Source organism: Mizuhopecten yessoensis, unplaced genomic scaffold (genome assembly GCF_002113885.1).
Source record: "Mizuhopecten yessoensis strain PY_sf001 unplaced genomic scaffold, ASM211388v2 scaffold8071, whole genome shotgun sequence".
Lineage (NCBI taxonomy): Eukaryota > Metazoa > Mollusca > Bivalvia > Pectinida > Pectinidae > Mizuhopecten > Mizuhopecten yessoensis.
The window spans coordinates 1648348-1671610 of record NW_018407364.1 but is presented as its reverse complement, the minus strand read 5'-3'; the positions used below and the strand labels follow the sequence as shown (position 1 = coordinate 1671610).

Genomic DNA, 23263 nt, shown 5'->3' with positions numbered 1-23263 from the left:
ATCATCTTATTAATAATTAGTCGTTAATCATGGACCCTTTAATGAAATGTGAGGACCATGGAGGAGACCTTACCATGGTATGTCGCACGTGCAGCAGGACAAGCATCTGTACGAGATGTATTGGGACAACTCACAAGGGACATTATGTAAATGCTCTGAAGCAATCACACAAAGTATTCCCCTCGGACATGTGTCAGATTCATAAACGTCCTTTCATACTTGCGTGTAAGACATGTAAAAATGACCTTCTATGTTGGAACTGTTACCATCCCCGACACATGGGACATAAGAGTATCGGATATGAAGAACATAAGACCATGGAGCGTAAAGAGCTTGCCCGCTGGCATAAGGACAACCATATTCAGCAACGACAGTCTGAGCAGGGTACTACCAGGCAGGACCGCATGGTGGTACGCATACAGAAGAGAAGAGATGAACTCAAAGAAGCTGTTAATGCTATTGCGGACAAAATTGTAGTTGAATATGAAATTAAATTAAAGGAATACCGCATGAGAAGAAGTGATATACAATTTCATAGGCAAAAGGTAAAGGAATCTCAAATACAAAAATTACTTGGGAAATTGCAACTTACAGAGGGATGATTTCATAGAGTTTACGATGTGAAAAAATATATAACATTTTACATTATGAAACAGGTACTTAATATTTCACTTACATACTAGCAATGAAATCAATGTTGTTTAATATGTTAAGATCTTCCAGTAAGCATCCTAGTTTACAAAAGGTTAGCGTGCTTTAATCATTACTCTATCTGTTCTTCAATCAAATGCCTATCATAAATTGGTAAGGTTACATGTTTTAAACGAAAGCATAAGGTAAGGGTACACGTATACGTGAACTTTGCTGAGTATATGGACGAAGCAGTACTTATACAATTCTTTCAGAATAACTATTAAAGAGACAAAATAGAAAGGCATGTAATGAAGATGCATCACAGATGAGGAATCACAACTTAACTTGAAATATATAATCAATCTGGGTGTTTTCCTAGGTGAAAGGAATGAATTAAAAAACTACAAAATAAAGGGAGAGAAATCAAAGTCTTCAGTGAACACAAATCCGAATAGATGACAATCATACATTCATTTGTATATGCGAAAACACTGGTGAGATCGTCAATTAGCTTTGCTTGATGGGGGGAAAAAACACAAAAAGTAAGCAATTTGTTGCTTTATTTCTAGGCCATTTTCCTTGCTTGATATTTTCAGGAATTGTTATGCACGAGATGGGAAGTTTGTCTCTCTGTTTAAATTATTTTATTTAAAAAAATATCTTAAACATACTTGCATATATCGTGTATAACACTGTGAAAATGTATTAAACATCTTTGTGGTCTTTGTATGTGTTCTTTTGTAAATGCCAGCTGTGTTCAGTTTATTTACTCCAAATCAGCTAAACCGACCTGGATTTAATGCTGATAACTTTTGAAACAATGTCTTCTTTAACGTCTCATAAAAAAGTCTGATTTCATTCTTGCTATAGATATAATTTAATATTTACAATATTTAATAAACCATAAAGGGCGCAAAAAAAACTATTTAAAGTTTTTTTTTTCATTTTGCATTTACAACATTATATCTGTGATTGTGAAAAATAAACTAAAAATAAATAAAATAAAACACGTATAAATATAGTGCTGAAGTTTGCTAGAGGTAAAATATATGCTAAAATTGCGAGACTATGATATTTTCTACCACTGCAAAGAAAGACTAAGTCAGAACGAAACCAAGTGTTAAAGACAATACAGGGAAAATACACTAAAAAAGAAGGAACAATCAGACCACATGCACCAACTGATCTATCGAAGCTGTAAGAACATTCCGTAGTCGGTACCACTGTATGTATACATATATACAGATGGTACCACGATTCAACATTAGTAAAGCGTGTCACTCTATTGTCACGAACGCAGAACATTCAATTTAGTAACACAGTCAGGTTAATCGACATGCCTATACATTTAAAACCACTGATCGAGATACGAAATGGTAATGTTTTTTTAAGTGTGACGTGAGCGATTCCACTAGAGTATGACGTGTATGTAAGAGACACGAGACAACAGACAGTATTGTGTATATATGGTATACATGGGTTTGAATTACATTGTGGAAGAATAATACCAGACGCCATATTGAATTTTTGATTCTACTCCGACAGCCTGTGATCCGTCTTTCCTGCCTGATTCTTAAAAAATGCACTATGATTTAAATCAAAACGGATTTTGGCTGTAATTACTTTTATGTTTATCATGGATATCCACATAAACAAGTTTTAGTATTTTTTGTGTACCAATTTTCCAACACGGCCTGAAAAAAAAGGTCATATTGAAGAAATTAACGTCAGAATCAAGAAAAAATAACATACAGAACAGACATTCGATACTGGCCGCCTGGATATGGAACCGCCAGCAGCAGTGTGTGACTTTCACGGTAAGAATACAGTCATGAAATGTAAGACATGTGACAACGAAAACATTTGTCTGACCTGTATTAGTACCATGCATAAAGGCCATATGATTGCGCCAATTAAACGTCCGAAGAAGTTGACATCTTTCGGGACAGTTTGTCCTCGACACGGCCGTAATTTGATCTATGTGTGTAAAACCTGTAACAGAGATCTGCTCTGCTGGTCTTGCTACTATCCACGACACAAAGGACATGACTGTATCGATTTCGAGGACTTCATGAGGCGGATGCGTGACAAAATGAACAACATCCCGGACACGGCACCAAAAACGAAAACGGAGCTGGTGACGGTACAGATTAAACAACGTCGCGAAGAGCTGAAGACACAAATAGATTCGGTGGCAGATAGACTCGTGGTGGAATATTCAAGTACCCTGAAACAACACCAGAAAATGAGAGTCAAATTACCGAAATTCAAGGTGTCTTCCTCTAAATTCAACGACATCGAAAAGTTGTTTGGTAACTTAAAAATTAAGTGAAACTTTAATTGTGGTACATGTTAAAGTTAAAAAGAATTTTAATTTGAATATACTGAATCAGACTAGAAGTGGGACACAACACAACCGCTTAGGGAAGCACTGAGACAGAATCGAAACCTATATCCCAACATCAACACTATGCCCAAATATTACGACTTTATATAGGTCCTTTATAGGCAATGCTCACTGTAATTTTGTTTCGAACGCAGAATGGTAGGATTTCATTTTACAGAACTATATAAGGCAAGTGTCGCCCTCTTTAAGTGTTTCGTATCCTTGGTATGTCCCACAACTGAAGTGAAGTAACTGTCATTCAGTGTCAGGATTGTATGTTCCCACCATAGCCGATTACGGACATCCATCCACAAGCATTTTTCTGTACATTTGTTTACAAGCACGTCCGCATTGCTTATCTTCCATGTCATAGAAAACAAATGCTTGATGACACTTTATTCGCACGTGCGTACTGGCTAAACGGTGTTTCATAGCACGAAACTTCATAAAACCCGTGAATAACCAAGCGAATGTGTGTGCCACCAGTAAATTATTTCCAGGTCAGATTCATAATTTACTCAGTGAATAAGGTATCACTGTTCCTGTTTAAATGAATGTTCAATTCCGATTACTTTACACTTTGTTCACACTATTTTATAAATGTATGTGAATCTTTATAAAATGTTATTTAGTGATAATGTGCGTAGTCAGCTTTATGTCTTATAATGGAAAATTAAACTCATATTCATGTAATGTATATTGCACTAGCTACACATTTATCATGTATGGGATTGTTTTATTAATAAATAGTAAAATTTTATGTGTTGATGTTGTATTCCCAATCATCGACCATTCTGAAACGTTGTTAGCCCCTCAACTTGTTGGCGCTTGTAATAATATATGTGGCTGCAAAATTGTTCAAGGTTTTGCGGCAAAAACCAGGACTTGATTTCATCAACTTAGCTGAAGTTAAGATGTTTCCTTTACTTAAACAATATTTTTTCTTTTTTGATATTTTCAGATAAGGAAAAGTTTGAGAGTATTTTGAGGTTGTATACTCCGATCTGTAAATCATAGATAGCTTAGCTTTCTTTAAAAATACAATTTAGCAATCACTTCATTTATGATTTCATTTACATATTTTGTTTTTTATTTGCTTTGTGCCCGAAATATGAATATGGGTTCTGAGGCATATGTATCTTATGTACGATTAATTGATATTGAGTTACCCTTTTAGAGATGGTCTATATCAATCTGGGTTTTCGAAAAAAATCTGTAAAATACTATTAACTGCACCTATACCTTTGATAGATAATTTTCCGGGTTCTGAGTATGAGCGCTAAAAACTGCTTGGAAAAAATGACCTTGCCTATTTTGAAAAGAATTTTTCTGGATTTTCTCGGAAGGGCGTTTCCCTGAATTAATTTTAGAGAATTCGAGGCGACATGTCGTCCATCTCCCTGATTCTAAATCACGACGTATATTTGGAGAGATGACCTGGGGTACAACCTCATCATTAAAGGTAAAAGTGGGTTATTTATGTCCAGTTTGATGATTCAAAGATAGGGGAAAACAAATATTTGTCTTACTCTCTTCGGAGGCATAAACAGTGTACCATTAGCGTGTTGTGAAAGTAACATCCTTTCAGGAGAGGAAAACTATAACCATAATAACAACAACAAGGCATGCATTACGTCTATACATCAACTAAATGTCCCCAGCGCATTACTAAATGAAAATCGCTATTATTTATTTTCTGTTGATAACTAGAATACAATTACAATTAGAACTAACATGGTATATAAATCAATATGTAATATATTATGTCACTGGTGTAAGTTTTTTTCATTTCTAAGAACTTAGTTTATGAATTTATTAACCAGTAATTTTTGTCGGAGTATCGTTAGATTATTGATAAATTCATAAGCTGTATCCATTGTTAATGATGTTTTCATCGTTATTATCAAACTTTCAAAATGAAATTGGTGTTGATAAAAAATAAATAGTATATACTCCATACATAATAAAGTTTTCATGTTGTATTTCGTTACACTGCATTTGTACAAAACAAGGGAGACAGAAAACAATAAAGGATCACTAGTGTCAATAACCAATAACAAGGCCATTCTTTGAACCTCGCATCACGTGTGCCCTGAACATGTACGAATCATTGTTAAATTGGAGGTGAGGTGGTCTCAATGTTAGGTTGACGGCGTTTTTATCATTTTATTTCTAAAACTAGCCATTTGGGCTGCCGGTTTAGAGATTGGACAGTTAAGTTATGACTTCTGATCATTTGCTAAGAAAATATATATTTAAAAAAAATAAAAAATGTCTATACTATACCTAACAGGTAATAGGTAATATATCTTTAAACTCAAAACAGATATGGCAATCTCTGTTGTAAGGGTTCATTGGTGTTTGCTATAGTTTACATTATATACATGATACTGATCAACGAAACACAATAGGGCCTACAGGAAACGCTCCGGTGTGTAGTTAAATGCTCTTCAGAATATGCTGTGTGTTTGTGTGCTAGGTAAGAATAGAATTGGTTCATCCAACATTAAAGTCAAATGCCAATCACGTCGTGGTTTGTAGTTATAACGTGCACTGTTTGTGGTACATTTATAATAGGTAGACCTGCTCATCAAAGTCACATAACAAAACTGGGCTGTATATGTATTAATCGTATATCAACTGTACACTACCAGACAAATATATCACAATGACTAAACGGCAGTGGACGACATTCGCGCTTGGAACCTAAAAAACTGTCTTGGTGCGTAGAACTGCTTGAAGGACAATATGAGCATCAGATTGCGATAATTCTTTAAAAACATCTTCATATTTAGTGATTAGAAATAAGATGCTAACAAAAGTTAGGTGTCAATGACTTTTCAAGACGATAAATTAATATCAACTCCGGTAACTTTTCTTTTATAAAAATGTAAGTTAATTGAAAGAGTGGTCTTGGATTTTCTCCTGAAAGTCAAGAGTACCATGTCGACGGCTTCCAGGAAAGGATTGGTTCCTAAGTGTTTTGAACACAACAAGATAATGAGCATGATGTGTAAAACATGTAACAAGGATCCTGTATGTTACAAATGTGTCGCAACGTCTCATAAAGGACATATGATAGTGGCCCTAAAAAGGAGGACAAAGGTCGGCACAGTCGGAAATTTCTGCTCGAAGCACGAGAAAGAGTTTGTGTTCGTTTGTGAAACGTGTGGTAAGAAGCCCCTCTGTAAAACATGCTTCTATCCCTGGCACAAGGGACACACCATCACGGATTATAGCGAGTACGTGAAAAAGCTGAGGGAGAGATTCCTGCGGATAGAAACATCTGAAAGGAAGATAACGATTGAGCGTGTGGCAGCTGAAATAAAGAAAAAGAGAGATGAACTCAAACGTCATGTGGATACGGTGGCAGACAAGCTTGCTGCTGAGTGCATGACAAAGGAGAAAAAATCCATGATGCAACCAAAAGTTCATGAATTCGTGAAATTTGAAACAAATTTTCCAGATGTTCAAAAACTATTTGGGAAGCTAAATTAACATATCAGAGATGTTTAACATTAACAGTTTCTCATACGTATGCGTAAAGCATGGACGATTAAAAGATTCTTTATTGAGTATGTATGTATAGTGGTAACATGTGTATCATGTGCATACAGTATACGTATCGATCATCACCAAAATCTATAACATGTTATTAAGTGACATTAAAAGATTATTTCATAAGAAGATATTGGAATAATAGTCTATCATGTAGGAATGAGGAATGTATAGAATCTATCAAACGTATTCCTGGGTATTAATAGACTATCACGTGTCTAGTATGGGGGATTGATAGTGTCATATGTAATGATAAGGGATTAATAAAGTTTATCACATGTATAGTATCGGCGATTAATAGTGTTATATATAACTATAAGGGATCAATAGAGTTTATCATACGTAGACATGGGGATTAATAGACCATCACATGTACAGTATAGGGGATTTATAGTGACATTATGTAATGATGAGGGATTAATAGAGTTTATCATACGTAGACATGGGGATTAATAGACCACCACATGTACAGTATAGGGGATTTATAGTGTCACTATGTAATGATGAGGGATTAATAGAGTTTATCATACGTAGACATGGGGTTTAATAGACCATCACATGTGCAGTATAGGGGATTTATAGTGTCATATGTAATGATAAGGGATTAATAGAGTTTATCATACGTAGACATGGGCTTAATAGACCATCACATGTACAGTATAGGGGATTTATAGTGTCATTATGTAATGATGAGGGATTAATAAAGTTTATCATACGTAGACATGGGGTTAATAGACCATCACATGTACAGTATAGGGGATTTATAGTGTCACATGTAATGATGAGAGATTAATAGACCATCACATGTACAGTATAGGGGATTTATAGTGTTACATGTAATTATGAGGATTAACAGATCATCGCATGTATTGTATAGGGGATTTATTAAAAAAAAAAAAAAAGGTTGTCTGGATGTAATTATATCAACAATAATTACAACCAGACAACCAGGTATTTTTTATGTTTACATATTTTTCTTTTTTAAGACATAATTATTCCTACAAAAACCATTTGCCCTGCCTCAAAATACATTTCAGGCGGCCATTTTGTTTGTTTACATATTCCTACACCTGAAACAGGCAGTTGTAATTATAGTCGAGCAGTTGTAATTATAGCCTATATAATTACACTTGCCCTCTAACACTGTTGTAATGGGACGGCGCGGGGGCAAATGTAAATATAGTGTTATATATGATGAGGGATTAATAGAGTTTATCATACGTACATCATACACTTGCCCTCTAACACTGTTGTAATGGGACGGCGCGGGGGCAAATGTAAATATAGTGTTATATATGATGAGGGATTAATAGAGTTTATCATACGTAGACATGGGGTTTTATAGACCATCACATGTATTGTATAGGGGATTGATAGGGTCACATGTAATGATGAGGGATTAATAGAGTTTATCATACGTAGACACGGGGTTTAATAGACCATCACATGTACAGTATAGGGGATTTATAGTGTCATATGTAATGATGAGGGATTAATAGAGTTTATCATACGTAGACATGGAGTTAATAGACCATCACATGTACAGTATAGGGGATTTATAGTGTCATATGTAATGATGAGGGATTCGCATATCATCACATGTATTGTATAGGGGATTGATAGTGTCACATGTAATTATGAGGGATTAACATATCTTCTCATGTATTGAATAGGGGATTAATAGTGTTATATATAATGAGGAATTAATAGAGTTTATCATACGTAGACATGGGGTTTAATAGACCATCACATGTATTGTATAGGGGATTTATAGTGTTATATATAACGATTGATTAATAGAGTTTAATGGAGTAGGTACGGGGGATAGACCATCACATGTACAGTATAGGGGATTTATAGTGTCATATGTAATGATGAGGGATTCGCATATCATCACATGTATTGTATAGGGGATTGATAGTGTCACATGTAATTATGAGGGATTAATAGAGTTTATCATACGTAGACACGGGGTTTAATAGACCATCGCATGTACAGTATAGGGGATTTATAGTGTCATATGGAATGATGAGGGATTAATAGAGTTTATCATACGTACATCATACACTTGCCCTCTAACACTGTTGTAATGGGACGGCGCGGGGGCAAATGTAAATATAGTGTTATATATGATGAGGGATTAATAGAGTTTATCATACGTAGACACGGGGTTTAATAGACCATCACATGTATAGTATAGGGGATTTATAGTGTCATATGTAATGATGAGGGATTCGCATATCATCACATGTATTGTATAGGGGATTGATAGTGTCACATGTAATTATGATGGATTAACATATCATCACATGTATTGTATAGGGGATTGATAGTGTCACATGTAATGATGAGGGATTAATAGAGTTTATAATACGTAGACATGGGGTTTAATAGACCATCACATGTATTGTATAGGGGATTTATAGTGTTATATATAACGATTGATTAATAGAGTTTAATGGAGTAGGTACGGGGGATTAGTAGACTATCATACACATTTATGGGAATTTATAGATTCCATCATTTACAGGAATGGACATTTACTGAGAGGATACAAGAATTTTAACCCATGTTGCAAAATAAAATGTTAAGAATCGACGCTTTGCAAAGTTTTGACTCCAAATTTCATCCCAATGGTGTTTTGAAGAACTTAACTTCGAGCCTACGTATGAAAGTCGAATATTTCAGTCTCTAAAATGATCATTCATGTTCAAAAATCTCTCGTTTCATTTAAAGGTTATGAAATTAACATAATCTCACCATGTGTATCATTTCTATCATGAAATGAAATTGTGTATAAACGAAAACATTGTCAAGTCATTCCTGAAACAATCACGTGGTATTCATTCCATATAAATGGAAAGTGTAATTAAATGAAAGAATAATAAAATGATAGTTTGAAATCTCCAAACAAACAAATAATCGCCCTCCGTTCAAAAGCACCTGGTTGTACGTCCATGTTTGGGTGATAATTGACTATGTGTTTTGCTACGACAAGCCAGCTTAGCGTTTTATACCCAAATATGGGTCCAAAAAATAATAAGGATATCAAATGTAAAAGAAAAGAAAACATATATGTTTAATATATAGACTATTTTAAATAAAACATACAGTGTATATCGCTTTTTCTTTATATCAATTTATAGATTGATTAATAGAAACTCCCCCTACCTTGAGGGTGTGACAGACAAATCTCCTACCCGAGGGGTGATTTTTTGTTGTTGTCTAACCCTCAGCAGAGCTCTGCTGAGGGTTAGACAACCAACAAAAATAATCCCGAGGGTTGGAGATTTCTCTGTTACACCCTCAAGGTAGGGTATGATTATTTTTCTCCCATCCTATAATTTCAATCACAACTCCACCAACAATTATCTACCAAGTTTATAAACAAAAACCATATGTGGGGTATGAATATCGTCATTCACTTTTGATAACGTCACAATTACTGGTGACGCATTTTAATGACGTCACAATTGAACACGTGCTAATCGGCACGAGGCTATCTCCCCCTAGGGGGTGAAAAGCTGATCTCGCCCGGCTAAAACGGGAGACACGCCTGTGAAGGGTGGGAGAAATTTATATCATGAAGAGATCTCAAATGCTTTTGATGTTTATGAATACCAACGTACCCTTAATGTCACTCCAGACATTTACATCGATTCATCTTTAAAAGTTCTTATGAAAGTCTTGATTTTTGAACTTTAATTTCTCCATCTACTGGTGTTGAGTGAAGCTGCAACTTGGCAGTTCTGTTGTAGAGGCCTTTTGGTGAAAAACTTTGAGGTACAACAGCTATGTCCAGAATTGTTTGTTCTGCTCAAGCTTCTCTACAGCTGACAAGGTCAACTCATAACGCTTTAATGGTCAAGCAGGGCGTAGTAGGAGTCCACATTGATACAAGTATAAATTGAACATCCCCGGGTAGGCCCATCTTGTCGATGTTTCGCACGCCCTTCCTAACTTACTGCTCTGTTATTATTGGCCTTGTCTCCCAGCGTTTTACCGATCCACTTCCCTAAATATTTGATTTGGTGTCAATTGATGTTACAGCAGTGTGACCTTTCCTGGATTTGATCGAAGGTCATCCCTGACAAATATACAGAGACTTTAAGGAATCGTTGCACCAATCCGACTTTAATATGGAGGCACTTTGGAGGCACGGTAGTCTAGTGTTAGGACGCCGGGCTCGTGACCGACGGGTTGCGGGTTCGAGTCACGGCACGGCGTTGTATCTTTGAGCAAGATACTTTACTCAGCTTGCTCCTGTCTACTGAGCTATAGATGAGTACGAGGTTGGGCAGTGCTAGAATTGTTGAATGCTAGCTGTGAGCGCCGAAATGGCAGCTCCGGCTGTATGCTCCCCAGGGATTAAAGAAACACATTGGCTGGTTGCAAAGGCCTTATAACCACGGATGATAATGTGTGAACCGCTTTGAGACGACCAAAGCGGTATATAAGAACCTCAAATTATTATTATTATCATTTATCATATTGGTGTAAGTGGTTATGGTTAGATCATTCATACATCCCCTATTTGGTGGTTATTTTATGGCGATATCTGTCTTTCACGCCTTGGTCCTTCTTTCTCCTCGCTTTGATAGGACATTTGAGATTGTAAATCGAGTCCCGATGTTCCAAATTCTTTTTGGACGGCATATGGACCCGTTTGAAGTACTTGCTGATGAAACCTCTGATTTTTCACTAGTATATGTTATGTGTAAATGCCCTCTTCATCTAAATGAGATGGACGTGTAAGCATTAGACAAATCCAGCCTTGCTACTGTTAGATTCTTCGATCTTCAGTTCTTTTGCTTAGACGACTTGTAAACCCATGCTGGTTTATTCCGTGCAATCTTAGAATCATGTGATGATGACTGTGCTATTGCATGCGTTCCTAGCTAGTACTGATGGTTAGATTTTTTCCTTTTATATTCAAGAAGGAGATCGTCCAGAACTGAACTAGTTTTACTAATTTCTTCTCCTTTTTGTACAAACCAACCCTCTGCCTTCTGCCAACGTGAATGTATCCTTTCTTCTCTCCGTACCTTTCCTCCTATTCTTTGTTACTCCAATCGAAGAGTTTCGATCCACTGATAGTTTCCTACATGTGTATTCCCAACAAGTTCATTTTCCAGGATATTGTTAAAGTCCGCGTCGAAGGTCTCCAATCTGCTGTCATCTGAACTCGTTGTTGATAGCAGTAACCGCAGGAGTGAGATACCAAGTCCTCGCCATTGCAGTGTTCTCATCAGTGTTAGCTGCGTGTTGTTCGGCTAACCTGTCTTACCCTAGCTGCGTGTTGTTCGGCTAACCTGTCTTAACCTAGCTGCGTGTTGTTCAGCTAACCTGTCTTAACCTAGCTGCGTGTTGTTCGGCTAACCTGTCTTACCCTAGCTGCGTGTTGTTCGGCTAACCTGTCTGACCTTAGCTACGTGTTGTTCGACTAACCAGTCTGACCTCATCAGTGTTGGCTGCTTGTTGTTCGGCTATCCTGTCGGTTTCATCAGTGTTAGGTGTATGTTGTTCGACTAACCTGTCTGACCCTAGCTGCGTGTTGTTCGGCTAACCTGTCTTACCCTAGCTGCATGTTGTTCGGCTAACCTGTCTGACCCTAGCTGCGTGTTGTTCGACTAACCTGTCTGACCTCATCAGTGTTGGCTGTGTGTTGTTCGACTAACCTGTCTGACCTCATCAGTGTTGGCTGCATGTTGTTCCGCTATCCTGTCGGTTTCATCAGTGTTAGGTGTATGTTGTTCGACTAACCTGTCTGACCTCATCAGTGTTGGCTGTGTGTTGTTCGACTAACCTGTCTGACCTCATCAGTGTTGGCTGCGTGTTGTTCGACTAACCTGTCAGACCTCATCAGTGTTGGCTGTGTGTTGTTCGACTAACCTGGCTGACCTCATTATTGTTGGCTGCGTGTTGTTCGGCTATCCTGACAGTCTCATCAGTGTGGGCTGTGTGTTGTTCGACTTACCTGTCTGAACTCATCAGTGTTGGCTGCGTATTGTTTGGCTAACCTGTCTGACCCTAGCTGCGTGTTGTTCGGCTATCCTGTCGGTCTCATCAGTGTTAGCTGCATGTTGTTCGGATATCCTGTCAGTCTCATCAGTGTTATCTGCCTGTTGTTCGGTTATCCTGTCAGTCTCGTCAGTGTTAGCTGCGTGTTGTTCGGCTATCCTGTCGGTCTCATCAGTGTTAGCTGCGTGTTGTTCGGCTATCCTGTCAGTCTCATCAGTGTTAGCTGCGTGTTGTTGGGCTATCCTGTCGGTCTCATCAGTGTTAGCTGAGTGTTGTTCGGCTATCCTGTCGGTCTCATCAGTGTTATCTGCGTGTTGTTCGGCTATCCTGTCGGTCTCATCAGTGTTGGCTGTGTGTTGTCGGGCTATCCTGTCGGTCTCATAAGTGTTGGCTGCGTGTTGATGGGCTATCCTGTCGGTCTCATCAGTGTGCTGCATGTTGTTCGGCTATCCTGTCAGTCTCGTCAGTGTTAGCTGCGTGTTGTTCGGCTATCCTGTCAGTCTCATCAGTGTTGGCTGCGTGTTGTTCTGCTATCCTGTCGGTCTCATCAGTGTTGGCTGTGTGTTGTTGGGCTATCCTGTCGGTCTCATCAGTGTTGGCTGCGTGTTGTTCTGCTATCCTGTCGGTCTCATCAGTGTTGGCTGTGTGTTGTTGGGCTATCCTGTCGGTTTCATGAGTGTCAGCTACGTGTTGTTCGGCTGTCCTGTCAGTCTTATCAGTGTTGGCTGCGTGCTGTTGGGCTATCCTGTCAGTCTCATCAGTGTTAGCTGCGTGTTGTTCGGCAATCCTGTCAGTCTCATCAGTGTTAGCTGCGTGTTGTTCGGCTATCCTGCCTGACTTCATTAGTGTTAGCTGCGTGTTGTTCGGCTATCCTGTCTGACCTCATTAGTGTTGGCTGTGTGTTGTTGGGCCTTCCTGTGATGTCAGTATTTTTTTTACTTGCTTGGCGTCTCTTTAAACACCTCGTGTTGTTGAAAACCTTTTTACAACGACATATAGTTTCTGCTGGTATTCCAGACAATGACCGTCGGAATAGCTGGGAGTTTTCCACATCAAGGGCCCATGTCATCTCTCTTTCCACATATATTACCGGCCTGTTCTTGTTTTCCATACAGAAAGAATACACCTGCTATATCCCACCGCGTGATCGTATGAAGCTGATAGCTACGTAGGTTTACTTCTTTATCACATACCTGTTGAATCTTGTTATAGTAATACAACGTTCGGTATTGCACATGTGCAATACGGAATGTTGTATTTACCTACTAGCCAGAACTACTTTTTATGGGAATCCCCTTGTCATGGCGAACTGAAAAGTGACCGGTATTTGCAAAAAATATCAAAGTTTATAAAATCTTTGTATCGATCTCTACAAAATACGGAACTTATGTGATAAAAGCAATACCATGCACACACTCCGCGCACGAGTGATTATATTCGTCCCTGCAATAAATGAGTGCGTTCTGATTCGTTAGAAAAACACAAGTGTGTGGTCTTGCATATGTATCTTCTGCTTAGTACGTGGTTACTGCCATGCACGGAGAAGCCAAATCTGAGCTGCTTTTCGGCGGTGTCCGTCTATAACCTTCTGACTAACCGATTGTTTGAATTAATGCTTCCGGTTGGAGAACCATGCTTTATCGTGTCCAAAGTTTTTAATTCTTGTAATGGCACTTTTATATAAATTGCTTTTGAATTGTCCCACTATCGGTGGACCCTGTCTTAACTCTTAATTATGGCTTTAGTAGTCGAAATCAAACTTAATCAGAATTTGGAAATTGACATTTTAACTATGATGAATCAATTATTTAAAAATTAAGAAAAAGAAAACATTATGATATTTGTGTACATCTCTGACAAACAAGCTTTATATCACGGGGGCCGCGGTGGCCAAGTGGTCAACGTGCACTTCGATTTCCATGACCATGGCTGTTTATAGGACAGTTACAGAAGTTCAATTTGAATAGAAATATATATTTTAAAAAAGATATCTGGTCAATTTAGTATATCTACTAAATATAAAAATCTTTGCCCCATACGTATACTAAATATAAAAGATATATGTGGTAAATAATAATATTAAATCTCCTGTTAACAAATTTGCATCTGATATGTCATTTTAATTGAGTTGATGGTGATATATCCGGTAGCGTTACCGTATTATATTGAACTTATTTCGTAATTCAGATAAAATTTTGATCAAGAGGTGTACTTTTGGGTGTTTTGGGTAAATCACCAATTATAATTGCTGACCTAGTGAAATATCATATGAGATATCAATATAAGATAACATTTACATTTGTGTATTCAAATTACCGATGTATAACTCTAGTGTTATGATATATTTCTTCGTGCATTTATGTTATGTATATATACAATCCATATAATTAATGGAGTCGAATTTAAATGATTTTGTTACTTTATGTTTTCTTGTTTCTGCTTTATGGCCCCTCGACACGAACACGATTTACATAAATGAAATCACAACACCAAACCTAGAATATTTTCAACATTTTGCAGTTTCACACGGGAATCTGATTAAAGTAAAGATGTCGTTTGGAACAGCTCTGGAACCCGGTGTAAATAGGGACGTTAGCAAGTCTACCAACACAGTGCTTCAGGTCCGCACTTTTATCAAACAGTTAATGGAAAATGTCTTCTAATATCACCGGGTATATATCGTATGTATAGCATTTAAAGGGCTGTAAAAATACATGGTGATAAATGTTTAAAAATGGCGATTATTTATTTATTTATTTTTCATTTTATTCACCCCGAGCCTTAACTTCCACTCCGGTCAATTTTTCGAAGGTCACTCACGTTTCCTCGAAAATGCTGTCAAGATCATTACTCGTCTCGCGACAGATTGTCAAATCGGCTAACGGTGAGTGAAAAATTCAAAAGCTTACCGATTCGTTCAATCTGGGAAAGTATATTACACGAAGAGAACCAGTGTTACTAACTGTTCACATATCAACGCTAATTTGACAAGATCCCCCCCCCCCCCGCTCTCTTCCCACAATATTCTCGCTGTAGCCGATCGTTCACGGATGATGAGTGACATATCTTTATACTTATCTCACTGCTTCCTTTTCGTAATGAAATAATCTGGTTCGAAATAGATTGATTCTTGAGAAAGGTGTGTATTATCAGGTCCAGTGCACTCTGACGATTGATCGATCTATAGATAGCTGTAAAGACATATAATGGTCTCTATTGATCACCTATCTGAAATAAGGTCTTTTGAGCTATTTTCAAGTGATTTTCTTTTTAAGGAAAACGAAACAAAGTCGCATTTAAAAGAAGATTGTATCATTAGGTTGATAACAAAAGACATTAAATATACGTATTCTTTTAAAAGAATAATGATGTAAAAAAATCGGAAATTTTACATTTATGAAAAATGAAAATATACCGATACATCTAATCGTATGCTTTTTGCAGTCAACATTACCATAAACCTTATTGTTTTATGCGACTTTGCTTTAATTTAATGAAAATTGAAATATCAGAAAATATAGCTCAATACAGCTATAATTTAAAGGTGAATATAGCTATATAGGTCTTTATAGCTATATAGCTCAATCGGCAGAGTGTACTGGACCTGATTATAATCAGCAGAAATACGATTAGAAAGGAAACAACTGATGTCTTCAACAGGTTGGGCACAACGTCGGCACATATAATATGGGTAATAATCCTGCATTTTGATAACAGTTAACCATTTGAGTAACAATTTTGTTACTGAAATGGATTCTTTTACACATTATGAACAAAAAGGGTGTCATTCTTACAACATAATCAAATAAAAAATACAAGGAAGTACAGTTTTCTCTGGCCCTGACACCAGACTTAGACATTTTGACAGATAGATGTCTGGTGTGGGGCCAGAGCGCTCTACTTTATGAACTACCCTGACACAGTCTGGTATTGGAGAGTTCTGAGGTGCTGACAACAAAAATTGGCTATGACACAACACATACCTCACATATATTGATAAATGGATTATTTATCGATCCAAATCTGCTCTCATTATCACCAACAGCCACTAAATTCCGTCCTCAGTTTCCAATCGTTCAAAATTCCCCTCCTGAGAGAACGCCATTTTTGTAGGTCATGAGAGTGACGTCAACTAATCAACAAAAAGAGACGTGTGGAAATCATCTAAACAAGAATGATATTTTCTGTAACTGTTATCCTAGCTTCCTGATGTCAGGGTCAGTGGAAACTCGGGCCAACATCAGAGTTGATAACTTTTTGTGTACAAATGTACATTGGATTTTAAATAATTTAAAGAATAACACACTTTTTTGCTCAAAGAACACGTATACACGTCAAAGGACTTATGTGTTACCCGTCTGTCTTATAATTAGCTGGTTATAATTATCCTGTCTTTTCATATTGCAGAGTTATCTGCTCTTGTGAGCAGGTATATATTGTTACGTCATTTGTTTGTGAGAGTAACGTCATCAATTTTTGAGAAAACAAGTTAATTTTCTCACACAAACCAATGACGTAACAATCAATACCTGCTCACAAGAGAAGATAACTCGGCAATACGGAGACAAAGACGGAATAGCACATGACAGTCATGTAATCCAATTAATTATCGCTAAAATTTGACCCCTTCAATTAATTGGAATGATTTGAAAGGTACACATTTTTCATCATACCACCTTGTATTTTTGTTAATTTCACACAATATGTTGCATTTGATGGTCACCAATTGAAACAACATGGCAGTGAAATTCATCACCAAATAATTAAGAAAACTGATGCAAATAATTGCGGATATTTTCCTATATAGCGGGTTAAAATCAACTTGCAGCTAAACGACTTTGTAACTAAAATCAATCCCTATTGGGGACCTGTGTATAAAGCTGTATTTTGAAGATAATGAATTGCATCATTCATTGCTTAACAACATGATATGTCATTCATAAGTCATAAGTCATTATCACCTGTCAGTAGTCATGATCATAATGCTGTGAAAATGATCATAATGCTTTGAAAATGAAACGATAACAACAGAGTTCATGGTTAATCAACTGTGTTTATTTCTTGCCAAATTAGATTTACACCTTGTTTAAAAATCACACGATCCGCCATATATAAATGGACTTTGGACAAGAGTTGCCATACGGAGAGAGTTCAACCAAACAGTCTGTCGTCATATTCGAATTCAAATACACTGGACCTTTTAAGCTGCCATGCGCCTCATACAATTTCAAGAACAAAACTTCAGATACAAGAATTGACTTTGTTCCTGTAAACATTCTTACGAATTTCAGGTAGACCAATGCAAGTTTAAGTGGTGCATATGACTGAACAAGAAGACATGTACAACTGAAAGCACCATTCCAGCCTCTTATATTAGTTAGCAGATTATCAATTTGATCTGCATCAATCATTACCATTCGTTCTGTATTAATCAAAAGATATTAATTTCTTATATTTCCAGCAGTCCAGTCTGTCCGCCATGGGAGCGCCAGTTTGAGGGAGATTGCTGTCAAGCACCACAATGATCTGGATGCTTTACCCATTCCACATGGCTGCTGGAAGACAGATTTTAAGGCCAAGGATACCAAGTACAACATAAATATTGCCCTCCTCCTAGTCTTGAATTTCGCCACTTATGGATTTGTAAGTTTCTGCATCTCAGTGAGGGGCTGTATATCAAGGTTTTACTGTAGTGAAATACATGCATTGCCTTACAATCATGACTATTGATTGTAGACAGACCAATTGGCAGATCTTCTCCTAAATAATTGTAATGTAAACCTGTGACTTCTGATATGAATACAATGTTTTTGTTTTAGCTGAAACCATATATGCTCACTTAATAAACCTAAGGTCAAGTCGTAGTTTTGTTTTCCTCAGACTAGGGCTCTCGTTGTCGAAAGCCAAAGTAGCCATTTGGCTCTTTCGATTTTTAGCTCACCTGGCATTGGGTACTGGCTTGTTTAAAATAGTCATGAATGCAATTTTCGTGTATTAAAATAAACGTTTTAAATCCTATTTTGCTTATTTCTGATGTGTACTTGCTTTAATTCACAGATCAAAAAGGTGTGTCCTGGTACAGATGCAAGGGCTCGACCAACTACCTTCAAGGTGGATCCACCCATCTTTAACACTTACGATGAATGATTTAGCCCGGAAGAGGATGTTGTGAATGTGTGCACTCCAGACATTGATTTTATTTGTAGAAATGTTCAGTGTTAAAATAGAACAGATTGGAAGAGTTAAAAGAATGAGGAACAACATTGATATAGGATTTTACAACAATAACATTGTGTCAATAGGAAGTTTTGAACTGTCAGAGATGCAAATTGCGTATTTAACATTCAAAAGTACAGAATGTTAAATTGTCTTCTTCAGAATATTTTGTAATGCATGTTTGGAGTTTTTGAAGAGTACTTTTTGTTGTATGTTAGCACTGGGTAAATAAATTGAAAATGAATATCTTACACAATTGTTTTTGGCTCAAAACTAAATAAAGTGTGATTAAGTGGAATGAGTATTTATCAGATAGAGGTAAAATATTTTTAATTAATAAATTAAGTCAAGAATTTAACACACTTTTTAAACGTTGTATTTTGATTTGCTCACTAGATTTGGTACTGACAGACTCTACGGCAGTGACCACTACTTATATAACCACCCGTTTTGACTAATCATTAATCTATAATAACAGAAGTTGAGAGGACCAGCAGGGGATACCAAACATTTTTATCACATAATGTACTGTGTTATCCGGTGAATATACCCACGTCATATTTTTTTGCATATTAATTAACCCATGAAATATGACCTATCAGCTCTGTGATTGGTTGTAAGTTTCAATTGTGACGTCATGCCTAAGTAAGACAAGTACATGATGCCACAGACTTACGCACTGGAGTAAAAATGGTGACTTTTTACATTTCAATATTGCATGAAAGTTGTCATTTTACATGACTCAATGCCACAAATCTTGATTATGTGATAAAAAGTATCTTAACACTTGTTTTCATTTCATATGAATTCAGAAATTCATGAAACACATAACAAAATGGTCAACACATCTGACAACTTCTCGCTTCACTATATAAATGCTACTATTTAAAAATACTGAACAACTCGGTCGCAATCGTTACAGGTAAATTACACATATATATACTAATATAGTAGGCGCATAACACTTACGATGGTCTCAACTCAAATCTACATCAGTTAATACAACAGATATATATACTAGCATATTACCAGCGACTGATACTTGTCACAATATAAGAGTCATACGTATACTTTACAACCAGTTTCAAATATAAAAAGGTTCACAAAACACAACCTACCTCTTCATAGGGAAGAGAGTCTTAATCCAAGGGAAACAACCCGTACTGGTGTACACAGTGTGGTGACACTACAAGTAAGGAAATTTAACTATTACAAATAATCGAACGACCAAATTCATTGTTCCTAAACTTATAAAAGAGTTACAAAATGGCGCGAAATTCAAAATACAATTAATTGAAGAATTTCATTAATTCACAAAATATATAGAATTTAAACTGATCTGCATTACAATATTAACACAGTACATATGTAAACAATCCTTAAAACTATGTTCTACTTACAATTAAAGTTATCTGTTGCCAATCAGTCCATAAATTGAAAGATGCAAAATGATAAACATCTATCGGTCCTCAATAAAGCCTTGCACGGGAGTGATTTTCTATTGGCGCGTAGTTCACTGCGCAGCCTCGCACTGACGAATAGCTGACCACTACACAAAGTTATATAAATAGTATAACCCCTGACCCTTGTCAGACAGGTTAACACGAAAGTTAAAAATAAGCCACCATATTTACTCATGCATGAAGTTATTACATTGCACTCAGTTATTATTATTATTATTTAATCCAACTAAAATAAATAATACATCGTCATTAAATAATGACACTGCTACATATACTTATAATGAGAAGTTTAGTCTGTAGCCTACATTTGCCAAAGTCTGTGTTAGAGCATTTCATGTGATGAAGGAGTGTTGTATACTGTAGAATTTGAAATTGGCTCTTATGCCCCCTCTATATACAGAGTTATGTCCCTTTGTTAGTCTCTCTTAACAAAATTGGCGGGGATATTGAAATTGGCTCCATTCCGTCCATTGCAGGTCAAGTATTGAAGTCAATATCCAGGAAACTATTAATGCTACATTGATTATATTATCATCGATAATGTAGATGGGGTTGATCTACTGAATGCAGGTTGCAGATGCTGTATTTGACCTACTTTTAATGCTTCTATGTCATGACTAAGCAGTTTTCAAGTTCAGAATTGCACAGTCCATATCTTGGCTACTATTTGTGCTACCTGGATTGTTTTTGCATCAATATTGCAGTTTGGGTTGCTCTTCTGATACAAGCTAAAGGTTGCAGATGCTGCATTTTACCTAACTCCTGTGTGTGGTTAAGTGGCTTGAATGATAAGTTTTATGCAAGCACATGACAAACTTGGACATTTAAAAGATAACAGTATTTTCAGTATTGGCATCTTGTTAACATTTGGGAATTGAGCAAGGGGAGAGGGATCATTCGATGTATTCTTCATGAATGTTTCATTTGTAACAAAAAACATTCACAGATTGCATGAGTGAAGTGCTGTTAAGATGTTCAAATAAATGACCTTGACCTATACTGTATGTTACAGTAGTAAAATATGGGGAAATCTCCAAAACATTTGATCTACATACCTGGGTAATCACGAGTCTAGAGTATCAATAATTGGTAGGGCCATCACACTTACCCAAGGACCCAAACATGGTTTGGTTTTCATTGGAACCTGGGTCTAAAAATGTGTACCTGGCCATGGGTATTCATAAAAAAAATAGGTAACTGTTACGATGCGATTGTGTCATCAAAGGAAAATAATCTAATATTTTAACATCTCCGCCGATGTTCTTTAATCACTGTATTGAGGTACAATCTTTAGTAAATCAGACAGAGGAAACAAGGATATTTTTCGAACATTTTTAAGTACATGTATCTATTACATGTACAAATCCTTGACTTATTTCAACCCCCATACAGCATCAAACAAACTGATATTTCAATATCCCAGCCATTAATTCTGTTTTAACTGACAGATGATGACATTTTAGGGTTTTATGTTCACCAGCATTGTAATTACAATTTTTCTCATGGCTGTATTATGATCTCTGGGGTTTAATGTGTCAAACACTTCAAACAATTTCTTCTGAAGAACTGAAATAAATAGAATCATCATGTATGGCTGGTGGCTTCCTGGGATAGAGCCAGACAAATTTAAAACAAGAGGCCCAGAGGGCCTGTATCGCTCACCTGGATACCAAAGCAATCATGGCAAAATATTCTCAGAATGAGATCAAGGGAATATGCCAGACCCCAAGGCCAATCCTTGTAGCATATCTGTATTAGATTTTTCATGCCCAGCAATTTTATGTATGGTTATGGGGTGGGGATCTCAACTGTTTCCAAGCTTTGACTCAGAAACTAGGTCCCTAGGGTTGTGGCCAGACCCCAGGATCAATTCTAATATCGTGACTGCATTTGTCTCTTTTTGCCCAGAATTTGTATATATAGTTTTGGGGTGGGGATCTCAACCGTTTCAAAGTTATGACCCAGGGGTTAAGTCAGCAAGGGTGGGGCAGACCTTGGGGTCAATTCTAATATCATGACTGCATTCGTCTTTTTATGCCCAACAATTGTATATATAGTTTTGGGGTGGGGATCACAACAGTTTTAAAGTTATGGCCCAGGGACTATGTCTCCAAGGGTGGGGCCGGACCCTATAGCCATCCTGGAAGCAAATGTGCATTCTTCTCTTTATACTTAGCAATTGTATACCATGGTTATATGGTGGAGATCTCAACCATTTCCAAGTAATACACATTTTTTGGCCCCACCGCTTAGCCCGGGGGGTCAGCCCAACCATATGTACAATTTTTAATCCCTGCCTCCCATGAATGCTTCTGACAAAATATGATCAATATCCATGGCATAGTTCTACAGAAGAAGTCGTTGATAGCAATATAGCCAAATTGCCCCCTTTTTGGCCCCGCCCTCAGCCCCACCATTTGTACAATTTGAATCCCCACCACCTAGGAATGCTTCCAGTCAAATATGGTTGATATCCACTTCTTAGTTCCAGAGAAGAAGTCGCTTAAAGCAATATCGCAATATTGACCCCTTTTTGCCCCGCCTCTCAGCCCCCTGGGGGTCAGCTCCATCATTTGTACACTTTTGAATCCCTGACACCTAGGGATGCTTCCAGTCAAATATGGTTGATATCGACGTCTTAGTTCCACAGAAGTCGCTTAAAGCAATATAGTCAAATTGACTCCTTTTGGCCCCGCCTCTCAGCCCCCTGGGGGTCAGCCCCATCATTTGTACAATTTTGAATCTCCACCACCTAGGGATACTTCCAGTCTAATATGGTTGATATCCATGGCGTAGTTCTACAGAAGAAGTCATTTGTAGCAATATATCCAAATTGCCCCCTTTTTGGCCCCGCCCTCAGCCCCACCATTTGTACAATTTGAATCCCCACCTCCTAGGAAGGCTTCCAGTCAAATATAGTTGATATCCATCTCTTAGTTCCAGAGAAAAAGTCACTGAAAGCAGTATAGCCAAATTGTCCCCTTTT

At 37.2% G+C, this 23263-nt stretch overlaps 1 protein-coding gene across 2 annotated transcripts; it reads left to right on the top strand.

Annotated features, from left to right (window-relative positions):
* Positions 1 to 15360: 15360 nt before the first annotated feature.
* Positions 15361 to 19172, top strand: LOC110454828. Of its 2 annotated transcripts, none has more exons than XM_021504557.1 (3): positions 15361 to 15482; positions 18063 to 18241; positions 18656 to 19172. In XM_021504557.1, exons 1-3 carry the CDS (start codon positions 15431 to 15433, stop codon positions 18743 to 18745), a joined length of 321 nt encoding a protein of 106 aa, XP_021360232.1. In that variant the 5' UTR covers positions 15361 to 15430; the 3' UTR covers positions 18746 to 19172. The 2 variants fall into 2 exon arrangements, with proteins under 2 accessions (XP_021360232.1, XP_021360231.1); XM_021504556.1 differs by having other exon boundaries at positions 18060 to 18241.
* The last annotated feature ends 4091 nt before the right edge of the window (positions 19173 to 23263 follow it).

Coding starts and splice junctions, on each gene's coding strand:
- LOC110454828 (XM_021504556.1), top strand. CDS start 15,431: ATGCTGTCAAGATCATTACTCGTCTCGCGACAGATTGTCAAATCGGCT. Junction 15,483..18,059: donor GATTGTCAAATCGGCTAACG/GTGAGTGAAAAA, acceptor TTATATTTCCAG/CAGTCCAGTCTGTCCGCCAT. Junction 18,242..18,655: donor ATTTCGCCACTTATGGATTT/GTAAGTTTCTGC, acceptor TTTAATTCACAG/ATCAAAAAGGTGTGTCCTGG.